General features: G+C 45.5%; 2 protein-coding genes and 1 long non-coding RNA gene across 3 annotated transcripts in view; 1 reads left to right on the top strand and 2 right to left on the bottom strand.

Moving 5' to 3' along the window:
• The window catches only part of LOC118397112 (calpain-9-like), a 68942-nt gene that overhangs the window by 11871 nt on the left and 44447 nt on the right, over positions 1–12624 (bottom strand). The gene's annotated exons all lie outside the window — the stretch shown is intronic.
• The window catches only part of LOC118397110 (calpain-9-like), a 33715-nt gene that overhangs the window by 11740 nt on the left and 9351 nt on the right, over positions 1–12624 (bottom strand). Inside the window, exons 4-9 of the mRNA XM_052467236.1 lie at positions 10223–10356; positions 9898–10069; positions 9297–9380; positions 3733–3818; positions 3370–3447; positions 339–523 (exon numbers count right to left, since the gene is read on the bottom strand). Of these exons, the coding sequence (XP_052323196.1) occupies positions 339–523; positions 3370–3447; positions 3733–3818; positions 9297–9380; positions 9898–10069; positions 10223–10356 (739 nt within the window). The remainder of the gene's footprint in view (positions 1–338; positions 524–3369; positions 3448–3732; positions 3819–9296; positions 9381–9897; positions 10070–10222; positions 10357–12624) is intronic.
• LOC118397115 (uncharacterized) lies at positions 3850–6982 on the top strand. Its single transcript, XR_004828349.2, has 2 exons — positions 3850–5685; positions 6645–6982. It is a non-coding gene; the product is annotated as an uncharacterized LOC118397115 (long non-coding RNA).

The following is a 12624-nucleotide window of genomic DNA, read 5'->3' as shown; positions in this document are numbered from 1 at the left end:
GCTGTTCTCCCTGCTCTCCCAGGGATCGGTTCTCCCTGGCAGACGGTATCGGAGCACGAGGTCTGATACCAACAGGTTCAGAGACCGTTTCTATCTACAAGCCATCAACACTTGAACTGGACTGACTACCTGCTCTGATTCTCCCGAACCTTAGCACACATGCACTCACCCACACACACAAAACACACATTCATGCGACACACAAATCACAACTGCTGCTACCAGACTCTTATTATACTGTTCCTCCCTACCTGCAAGTAAGCATTTCATTGGACATTGGACAACGTATACCATGTGTATCCCATACATATCACTCGTGAAACTTGAAACACACTCACGACGGTATCTACGACTGCCCCCTGCGGTGGAGCCCGGTACCCAGGAGCCTTTGTGGGAGCTGAGTGTCCATGCAGAGGTGGGGGCGGCAGGGGAGTCGGGTGTTTCCCCGTCCACTATGGGTTCAGGGTTCACGCTACACAGCTCCACTGTGTCAAACAGCCTGGTGAAGTCCTCCACATTCATCCTGACACACAGAGAGGATACAGACTGTCAGAGTGTGTGTGTGTGTTATGTTTGTAGGTACAGTGCCTTGCGAAAGTATTCGGCCCCCTTGAACTTTGCGACCTTTTGTCACATTTCAGGCTTCAAACATAAAGATATAAAACTGTATTTTTTGTGAAGAATCAACAACAAGTGGGACACAATCATGAAGTGGAACGACATTTATTGGATATTTCAAACTTTTTTAACAAATCAAAAACTGAAAAATTGGGCGTGCAAAATTATTCAGCCCCTTTACTTTCAGTGCAGCAAACTCTCTCCAGAAGTTCAGTGAGGATCTCTGAATGATTCAATGTTGACCTAAATGACTAATGATGATAAATACAATCCACCTGTGTGTAATCAAGTCTCCGTATAAATGCACCTGCACTGTGATAGTCTCAGAGGTCCGTTAAAAGCGCAGAGAGCATCATGAAGAACAAGGAACACACCAGGCAGGTCCGAGATCTCACCACTGGTGTCCCCCAGGGCTCTGTTCTAGGCCCTCTCCTATTCTCGCTATACACCAAGTCACTTGGCTCTGTCATAACCTCACATGGTCTCTCCTATCATTGCTATGCAGACGACACACAATTAATCTTCTCCTTTCCCCCTTCTGATGACCAGGTGGCGAATCGCATCTCTGCATGTCTGGCAGACATATCAGTGTGGATGACGGATCACCACCTCAAGCTGAACCTCGGTAAGACGGAGCTGCTCTTCCTCCCGGGGAAGGACTGCCCGTTCCATGATCTCGCCATCACGGTTGACAACTCCATTGTGTCCTCCTCCCAGAGCGCTAAGAACCTTGGCGTGATCCTGGACAACACCCTGTCGTTCTCAACTAACATCAAGGTGGTGGCCCGTTCCTGTAGGTTCATGCTCTACAACATCCGCAGAGTACGACCCTGCCTCACACAGGAAGCGGCGCAGGTCCTAATCCAGGCACTTGTCATCTCCCGTCTGGATTACTGCAACTCACTGTTGGCTGGGCTCCTGCCTGTGCCATTAAACCCCTACAACTCATCCAGAACGCCGCAGCCCGTCTGGTGTTCAACCTTCCCAAGTTCTCTCACGTCACCCCGCTCCTCCGCTCTCTCCACTGGCTTCCAGTTGAAGCTCGCATCCGCTACAAGACCATGGTGCTTGCCTACGGAGCTGTGAGGGGAACGGCACCTCAGTACCTCCAGGCTCTGATCAGGCCCTACACCCAAACAAGGGCACTGCGTTCATCCACCTCTGGCCTGCTCGCCTCCCCTACCACTGAGGAAGTACAGTTCCCGCTCAGCCCAGTCAAAACTGTTCGCTGCTCTGGCTCCCCAATGGTGGAACACACTCCCTCACGACGCCAGGACAGCGGAGTCAATCACCACCTTCCGGAGACACCTGAAACCCCACCTCTTTAAGGAATACCTAGGATAGGATAAAGTAATCCTTCTCCCCCCCCCCCCTTAAAATATTTAGATGCACTATTGTAAAGTGGCTGTTCCACTGGATGTCATAAGGTGAATGCACCAATTTGTAAGTCGCTCTGGATAAGAGCGTCTGCTAAATGACTTAAATGTAAATGTAATGTAAATGAGATACTGTTGTGAAGAAGTTTAAAGCCGGATTTGGATACAAAAAGATTTCCCAAGCTTTAAACATCCCAAGGAGCACTGTGCAAGCGATAATATTGAAATGGAAGGAGTATCAGACCACTGCAAATCTACCAAGACCTGGCCGTCCCTCTAAACTTTCAGCTCATACAAGGAGAAGACTGATCAGAGATGCAGCCAAGAGGCCCATGATCACTCTGGATGAACTGCAGAGATCTACAGCTGAGGTGGGAGACTCTGTCCATAGGACAACAATCAGTCGTATATTGCACAAATCTGGCCTTTATGGAAGAGTGGCAAGAAGAAATCCATTTCTTAAAGATATCCATAAAAAAAGTGTTGTTTAAAGTTTGCCACAAGCCACCTGGGAGACACACCAAACATGTGGAAGAAGGTGCTCTGGTCAGATGAAACCAAAATTGAACTTTTTGGCAACAATGCAAAACGTTATGTTTGGCGTAAAAGCAACACAGCTCATCACCCTGAACACACCATCCCCACTGTCAAACATGGTGGTGGCAGCATCATGGTTTGGGCCTGCTTTTCTTCAGCAGGGACAGGGAAGATGGTTAAAATTGATGGGAAGATGGATGGAGCCAAATACAGGACCATTCTGGAAGAAAACCTGATGGAGTCTGCAAAAGACCTGAGACTGGGACGGAGATTTGTCTTCCAACAAGACAATGATCCAAAACATAAAGCAAAATCTACAATGGAATGGTTCAAAAATAAACAGATCCAGGTGTTAGAATGGCCAAGTCAAAGTCCAGACCTGAATCCAATCCAGAATCTGTGGAAAGAACTGAAAACTGCTGTTCACAAATGCTCTCCATCCAACCTCACTGAGCTCGAGCTGTTTTGCAAGGAGGAATGGGAAAAAAATTCAGTCTCTCGATGTGCAAAACTGATAGAGACATACCCCAAGCGATTTACAGTTGTCATCGCAGAAAAAGGTGGCGCTAAAGTATTAACTTAAGGGGGCTGAATAATTTAGCACGCCCAATTTTTCAGTTTTTGATTTGTTAAAAAAGTTTGAAATATCCAATAAATGTCCTTCCACTTCATGATTGTGTCCCACTTGTTGTTGATTCTTCACACAAAAAAAATAGTTTTATATCTTTATGTTTGAAGCCTGAAATGTGGCAAAAGGTCGCAAAGTTCAAGGGGGCCGAATACTTTCGCACGGCACTGTATGTTTGTGTCTACGTGTGTTTGTAATGCCAGAACCTACCAGAATTCTCCATCCTCACTCTTTTTCAGCTCAATCCTTTTCTTTTCAGCAGCATCCACATCGTCCCAGTCTTTACTCCTAATTTAAAAAAACTCGCTATTAACCATCAAGTATTCTCACAGCTTGCTAGAGCACTGAACTGCGGTGGCGCAATGGTCTGAGCATCACGAGTTCAATCGCTTAAAAAAACATTGTTGCGAGTGCCAAGGAAGGCATACAGCGACGTTTTGTGGACCTTTTGAAACGTTCCAACATCAAAGTCTATTTCCATTGACCAGGCTGGGTGTAGTCCCAGCCTGTGTAACGACAAAATGAAACATGTGCACGCACGTACCTCGCACGCACACACATACTCTTCCTTACCTGTCACTCCAGGGTCCAGAGTACTCCACAAAGCCCCAGGGATTCCTCAGCCGTAGCAACAAGGCCTCACCATCCGGCTTCTTCACCTGAACCACACACACAATGGTAACACTTCATTTGAAGGGGACCTTTTTGCAGTGTAATAACACTATAAGAAGTATTGTATTCATTGTGATTATTCATAGTTACATGTTGTTAGTACAGGATGTAACTGGTGGCAATTCAGTCTGTAATTACAGAGAAAGTTTGTTCCTACACTACATGACTGCTCATCTTACATCTCATTCCAAAATCATGGGCATTAATATGGAGTTGGTCCTCCATTTCCCCCATTTGCTGCCCCTCCCGCAGTTCGGCGTTGCAATTCATCCCAAAGGTGTTTGATGGCGTTGAGGTCAGGGCTCTGTGCAAGCCAGTCATGTTCTTCCACACCAATCTCGACAAACCATTTATGTATGGACCTCGGTTTGTGCACGGGGGCATTGTCATGCTGAAACTGGAAAGGGCCTTCCCCAAACTGTTGCCACAAAGTTGGAAGCGCAGAATAGTCTAGAATGTCATTGTATGCTGTAGCATTAAGATTTCCCTTCACTCCAATTTGCATTCCGCCTCAACAGATCCACAGATGATGCAATCTCTATTGCACTCAACATTGCCCTTTCCCACGTGGACAAAAGGACACCTATGTGAGAATGCTGTTCATTGACTACAGCTCAGCGTTCAACACCATAGTGCCCTCAAAGCTCATCACTAAGCTAAGGACCCTGGGACTAAACGCCTCCCTCTGCAACTGGATCCTGGACTTCCTGACCGGCCGCCCCCAGGTGGTAAGGATAGGGAACAACACATCAGGTGTCCACGCTGATCCTCAACACGGGGGCCCCTCAGGGGAGCGTGCTCAGTCCCCGCCTGTACTCCCTGTTTACTCATGACTGCATGGCCAAACACGACTCCCAACAGCATCATCAAGTTTCCCGATGACACGACAGTGGTAAGCCTGCAATGTTTGACTGTCTCGCTCTCCTTGAGCAAAGGTCTACTCGTCTCGCACACATGATGACGCGCAAACACAGACGCACTAAAATGCCAATCCAATCTTGGCTGAAATTAATTTCCCAGAAGGCCAACTGGGTGGCGCAGCGGTCTAAGGCACTGCATCGCAGTGCTAGCTGCGCCACTAGAGATTCTGGGTTCGAGTCCAGGATCTGTCGCAGACGGCCTAGACATGGAGCGGCGTACAATTGGCCCAGCGTCGTCTGGGTTTGGCAGGCAGGAATGTCCTTGTCCCATCGCGCACTAGTGACTCCTGTGGCGGGCCACTGTGGCGACTGTGCATGCTGACACAGTCGCCAGGTGTACGGTGTTTCCTCCAACACATTAGTGCGACTGGCTTCCGGATTAAGTGGGCATTGTGTCAAGAAGCAGTGCAGCTTGGTTGGATTGTGTTTCTGAGGACGAACGTTCTCGACCTTCGCCTCTCACGAGTTCGTACAGGAGTTGCAGCGATGAGACAAGACTGTAACTACTCCTACTCCAACATGAAAAAGGGGTCAAAAATATTTTATACATTTAAAAAAATAATAATAATAATTTCCAAGACTTTTCCAAAACGTTTTGAATTGTATTATTTCCCAAAATACACCCTTTTAAAATTCCATGACTTTCCTGGATTTTCATGACTACGAACTCTGTAGTACGAGGTCACTTTTAGGCAGGTCTGAAGCTGAAAAAGAAAGACAATTATTGCCTATTTTACACCTATTTTCTTGATTTAGGGATGACAGGTAGCCTTGAGGTTAGAGCATTGGGTCAGTAACCGAAAGGTTGCTGTTTCCAATCCCGGAGCCACCTAATGTCACGACTTCCACCCAAGGTGACTCCACTGCCTGTTCGGGCGGCGCTCGGCGTCGCCAGTCTACTAGCTGCCACCGATCCTTTTTCCTTTTCTTTTGGGTATGTCTGTTTTGTGTTTCACCTGGTTTCATTTTGGTTAATTTGCGGGGGTATTTATCTCGACATTTCATTTGGGGTTTTTGTGCGGGATTGTTTTCATTTGACTGTCAGTTTGGGTTGCGTTTTTGCAAGTTCATGTTTAACATGTGTTTTATCCCTGGACTGTGTTTGAATGGGGTTTCATGGCTACTGCTGTAGTCCGGTGTCCTGTGATTTTTGAGCTGGTTTATTAAACGCCCTTTTCATTCGGAACTTGTTTCTCCTGCGCATGACTCCACACCCACATCTCCTTGGGGAGTTTTGGCACCTATCCCTAATTGCTTCAGGGACGCTATATAATAGCGACTCTGGCTGTGACGATTCTCCCTGAGGGTGTCAAGGAGAGTTGGAATATGCATTTCCTTTACACACGTGTGTGTAACTGGACAAATATTGGCAACCCCAAAATAACTTATTTTTATGAACTACTGAAAACACTACCTAGATTGGAATTTAGTTAAACTACCACCAAGCTACTGTAGTTAAACTACTAGTTGAACTTCTCCCCGACACTGCTAGCTAGCTAGCAAACGTTAGCTGCGGTGTTTGGTAGCCTACCAACTACGCTATACAGAATATACTTTCCATCCTTGACAGCTAATGTTAGCTACCTAAAGCTGGTGAATAGTACGGTACCCAAGGCAAGGGTATAACGTGAGACACCTCTCATAATAACGTTAGCTAGCAAAAAATGCATTTAAAAAAGCTAGCTACTTGTGTCAACACACAACCCTAGCAAGCTAGATTGTTAGTTTTAGCAAGCACCATTATTAGTATAGTGCTAGCTAACGGGACAACACAACAACTACGTACCCAGCCTAGCTATAGGCATTAACACTAAATTATAGAAATCATGATAATGATGGCTATTTGTAGAGTGTCTTTGGTACATTTTCATATATTCTTCTTCTCTACCACAGATTCCCACAAGGTCTCATACTCCAGGATGGGAAATGCTTACAAGAAGCAAACAGAAGAAGACAGACGTTGTCGATTTCCATTGTTACTTGTAATGTTAAAAAGAAGATGAAAAATACCATCCTTTTTTCTCTGAAATAGCTAGCGAGCTAACTCGGCTACTCACCATACACATTTGAGTCATCACTATTAAAATTGTTATTTTATGTTATTGAGTAGGTCTATACCTTTGTTTATTTTTAATTAATCAAATTATTAAAACAACAATAGACATTCTTATTATTTTGTAAGAAATGCAAGCAATTTTTTACACGTTGCAATAAAGTTAACTAAAGTAGAAGCTCATCTTTTGTTTGTTTTCACTAGGTAATGAGTGCTAAGTAATTATACGGTAATTGCTCATAGGTAGCTTTTTATGTAGGTAATGTACTATGTAGGTACACAATAATTACAAGTAAGTAACCCTCAAGATGCATTTAATTTGAACTATCTAAATCCTGTGTAACAGCTAGTAATTACATTGTACTTAGGCAGATATTACATGCACTCTCACTTGGATGTCGCTTCCAGAAGTTTTCAAATGAAAGCCAGGCTGTTAGGATAGGGAATGTACTTCACAAGTACACATTCATTACAAGTAAGTTAAGTTATCCTCAAGATACACAGGATTTAGCTAGTTAAAATGAAGTGTAACACCTAGTAATTACATTACACTCTGTGGTGTACTAGTGGGTTTATTCTCCAACTTGGATGGCAAGGAGGTTAATCTTGTACACATTATAAGTAATATCTTTATTATGACCTTGGATGACCCCCGTAGGGTAGTCAATGAGGTTCACCTATATGTGCGGCTTTGGAAAACCTATCCACAACCGTAAGGGCCGAAGCAGGGACAAACATCCGGCAAGAACCGAGTAAATAACAGAGCACAACGAGCCTGCCTTGAGTTGAGGCATTTGGCTGTACGAAGATATTCTAGATTCTTATGGTCGATGCCATACTAACAATGGGTGTTCCGCCCCTTCAGGCCAGTGCCCCCACTCCTCAAGGGCCACCTTGACTGCAACTACCAATGTCATAGTTCCTCTCAGCGGAATTAAGGCGACGGGACAGGAAAGTGCAGGGATACAACTTTTTGTCCCGGGCAGAATGTTGGGATAGAACGGCCTCTACTCCAACGTCCAAAGCATCAACCTCCACCACGAACTGATGGGACAGGTCCTGATGGATTAGGATGGGGGCAGTGGTGAAACTATAATTAAGATTCAGAAACGGCCAGTCAGCATCTGGGAACCACGTGAACGGAACCTTGGGAGAGGTGAGTGTAGAGAGAGGGGAAGCCAGGGTGCTGTAGCCCCAAATGAAGCGGCGGTATAAATGTGCAGATTCCAGGAAACGTTGCAGCTGCACTCTGGATGTGGGTTGCAGCTGCACTCTGGATGTGGGTTGGGGCCAATCCACATCCTCTCTCACCTTGTCAGGATCCATCTGAAGGTTCCCTGCAGCGATGACGTATCCCAAAAAGGATATAGTGGAGAAATGGAGTTCACATTTCTCTGCTTTGACAAACAAATGGTTCTCCAGGAGGCGCTGGAGGACTTGTCGGACGTGGAGGACATGCTCTTGAGTCGAAAGGGAAAAGACAAGAATGTCGTTGAGGTAGACAAACACAAACCGGTTTATCATGTCACATTGACCAGGGCCTGAAACACTGCGGGAGCGTTGGTCAGTACGAACAGCATAACCAGGTACTTTTAGAGGCTCGAATGCCGAGGAGAGGAGTGGTAGAGGGTAACGATTTTTTTACTGTGATGTCATTGAGGCCCCGGTAGTCGATACACGGACGCAGGGTTTTGTCTGTTTATTCCACAAAGAAGAACCGTGTGTCGGCAGGGGATTCAGAAGGATGAATGCAGCTAGAGAGTCCTCAATGTAGTCCTCCATGGCCTTGGTCTCTGGGCCAGACAGAGAATAAAGCCACCCCTGAGGCGGTGTGGTGCCCCGGAGCAGATCAATGGCGCAATTGTCGAGACGATGCGGCGGAAGGGATGTGATGCAAGCCTTGTTGAATACCTCCCAGAGGTTCTGGTACTCTGCGGAGAGATCCGAGGCTTTTCCCAAGCCCACAGGAGGATGTCTCGGGGCAGGCTGTGCCGCCTTAACACAATGTGCGTGGCAGAACGGGCTCCAATACAGGATAGAACCAGTAGCCCAGTCAAAACCACAGGAACACAAGAAGATTTAAATGAGTAGAAACTGCAAAGAGGCACAAGGACATCCAGTGCATCTAGCCACAAGAGATTACAACTTTGTGACAGCTGTCACTGAATTGGATGCAGCTGAGAAGAATCATTAGTTAATTTAGTGGAAACTTGCCCATTTGTAACAAGCGTGGTAAGAAGCATTTGTTGTTACACCTCTGTAATTACAGACTGCAATTACCACCAGTACAACTATGAGATTACAATGAACTACAATGCTTGTTACAATGTAATTACACATGTAATTAAACTGTAATAATGACCCCTTAAAATGTAGTGTTACTGGAAACGGAAACAATTATGTGAGCAAAGTGCAAAGATTTTCTATCCAAAATGAGAAAGTGGATTATTTTCTGATGACTTTAGCTTGGTGAAGCACAGTATGATACATACCGTGTCAGTGTCTGTGATGGCGTAGGCATGGCCCTTCACCAGTCCCTCTGCAGTCACTGTGCCTATCTCACGGTAGTTACTAGCCTGTGGAGATACACAGCACATAGAGAGCAACTCACCACAGGTGCTGCATACACAGTAAGAATCACATTTGCCATCACAGTAGCTATTTACGAAGGAGAGGTGTGAGGAAGGTACAGTTGAGCAAAAAAGTATTTAATCAGCCACCAATTGTGCAAGTTCTCCCACTTAAAAAGATACTTATTTTCCACCATAATTTGCAAATGAATTCATTAAAAATCCTACAATGTGATTTTCTGGATTTTTGTCCCTCATTTTGTCTGTCATATTTGAAATGTACCTATGATGAAAATTATAGGCCTCTCTCATCCTTTTAAGTGGGAGAACTTGCACAATTGGTGGCTGACTAAATACTTTTTTGCCCCACTGTATGTAGCTATGTTGGTACAGCATTTATCATAAAGTCTATAAGTCATACATGTGCCATGGGTGTGTGTGTGATTTGTCTGTGAGCGTGTGAATGCGTTCTTCGCTATGTGTGTGTGCATGCGTTCTTGTGTGTATGTGTGTGTCTGTGTACCTGTATGAAGCAGCTGAGCAGGCTGCCACGGGACAGGGCAGCAGAGAGGGCTTTCCACATGACCCTTGGGGTGCGTGAGGAGACAGGGAGGGAGTAGGCTATGCCGCCTGTGAAGTCCTCCATTGCCTCAGAGATATTACCTCCCTTCAGACTGCCATACGACCCGATCAGCCTGTGGTGTGGTCGAAGGATTGAGGAATGAGGGAGGTGATATTTTCACACACAGCCAGACACACAAACACTAAAATGATATAAGACATTGCAAGGATGCATGCACATAACACATACATAAACACACACACAGACGCATATGCTGGTGACTGACTTGGCATAGGCTTTCTCCACCAGGGCGCTCCAGTACTCGTTGCGGGTACAGGAGTAGCTGAAGAGCAGGCGGCCCTCGCGTACAGGTAGCCTGTCATCTACTACCACCTCCACCCACTCACCATACTGCCAGAACTACACATGGATGGGGGGAGGTCGGTAGGAAGGATGAGGGTGGACAGGGAGGGAGGGAGGGAGGGAGGAAGGATGAGGCATAAGGAGGAGGATGTAGGGAGAGAGCGAGGGAAGGAGGAGGGAAAAGGGGAGAGAGGAGGGTAGAGAGAAAGAGGGTAAGGAGAGATGGGACATTAAGAACTGTAATATACTGTGGGTCTCAGAGTCATGGCTGAACAAGGACACATCTAGCTAAGTTTTTCTACGTATCGGCAGGACAGAACAGCAGAGTCCAGTAAGATCGGTGGGGGTGGGGTGTCTCTTTCTTTTACAGGATTTTAAAAAAGAATTGCCCCCTTTTTCTCCCCAATTTTGTTGATTACTGTCTTGTCTCATCGCTGCAACTCTCCAATGGGCTCGGGAGAGGCAAAGGTAAAGTCATATGTCCTACGAAACATGACCCGCCAAACCACACTTAACACACGCCCGCTTAACCCGAAAGTCAGCAACACCAAATGTGTTGGAGGAAACACGATGAGCCAAGTAAAGCCCAATTGTGCGTCGCCGGTGACTGAGGTGGTATACTCCTCAGGAGGCTGAAAAGATTTGGCATGGGCCCTCAGATCCTCAAAAAGTTCTACACCTGCACCATTGAGAGCATCTTGACTAGCTGCATCACTGCTTGGTACGGCAACTGCTCGGCATCTGACCGCAAGGCACTGTAGCCAAACTCCCTGCCATCCAGGACCTCTATACCAGGCGGTGTCAGAGAAAATCCCTAAAAAGACTACAGCCACCCAGTCATAGACTGTTCTCTTTGCTACCGCATGGAGAGCGGTGAACAGATAATAAAATGTCTACCCGGACAATTTACATTGATTTATTATTAATTGTTTTGCAATAACTCCCTTGCACTGGCTCTATGCACACTCACTATACTCTACCCACACACTCATACATACTACACTGACACACACACACACACACAAACTCACACTTTACATACGCAGCTGCTACTCTGTTTATTATATATCCTAGTCACTTTTAACCTTACCCACATGAACATACTGTATTACCTCAACTACCCCCTGCATATTGGCTCGGTACTGGTACTCGTCTATAGCCTCGTTAATATTTTTATTGTATTACTATTTTCTGTGTTACTATTTCCTGATTGCCTAGTCAATTAACCCGACCCACATGTACATACTGTATTACCTCAACTAAACTACAGTACCTCATACCCCCTGCACATTGACTTGGTACCCCTTGTATATAGCCTTGTTATTGTGTTACTATTTCAATTTTTTGTTGTTTAAATATTTATCTAATATTTGAGCTAGTAAGTAAGCATTTCACTGGAAAGTCTACACCTGTTGTATTCGGTGCATGTGACCAATAAAATGTTATTTGGGGGAGGGGGAGAGAGAAAGAGAGAGACACTGTGAGGTCTAGATTAGAGGCTCATGGCTATAAGGGGATCAGCTGGAGAAAAACACTGGGCTGTGTGCGCGTGCGTGCATACGTGTGTCCCAGGGTAGTAGCTACCTACAGGTCTCCCAACATAACTCCTCCGGGTCTACTCATATGTATCCCCCCCCTTCCTTCTGTCCAAGTCCTGCCACACATACTTCACCAGAGAAAACCACTAAGCCATAACTCACGATCTCGATGAGGTTTTAATGTTTTTGGTCGACCAACATTATTACTACATGATTATGAGTTTGGAATCCAGATAACATGTCTTTTTAATTAAACAAACCAAATAACAGATTTAGTCATCAATATTTTTAACCTGGACATTTTTAATGATCATACAGCCCCAAAAGCAATCACTCTGGATTTGTAATTGCCTATAGGATGGCGTTTTATTTCTCAGATGACATCGGCTAAACGAACATCATTTATACAGGATTATGTGTTTGGAATCCATGTAACATGTACTGAGCGTACAAAACATTAGGAACACCTTCCTAATATTGAGTTGCACCCCCTCTTGCCCTCGGAACAGCCTCAATTCGCCGGGGCATGGACTCCACAAGGTGTAAAAAGCATTCCACAGGGATTATGGCACGTGTTGACTCCAATAATTCCCACAGTTGTGTCAAGTTGGCTGGATTCCCATAGGGTGGTGGACCAAAAAAAATCATGTAAAAAAAAAAAAAAAATCTGGCTACACGTTAAACCGTTGAGCGTGAAAAACAGCAGCGTTGCAGTTCTTGACACACTCAAACCGGTGTACCTGGCACCTACTACCATTTCCCATTCAAAGGCACTTCAAATCTTTTG

Source organism: Oncorhynchus keta, chromosome 18, assembly GCF_023373465.1.
Source record: "Oncorhynchus keta strain PuntledgeMale-10-30-2019 chromosome 18, Oket_V2, whole genome shotgun sequence".
NCBI classification, from domain to species: Eukaryota; Metazoa; Chordata; class Actinopteri; order Salmoniformes; family Salmonidae; genus Oncorhynchus; species Oncorhynchus keta.
Note: the sequence above shows the minus strand (reverse complement) of the source record. Positions and strands in the feature narration are given on the sequence as shown.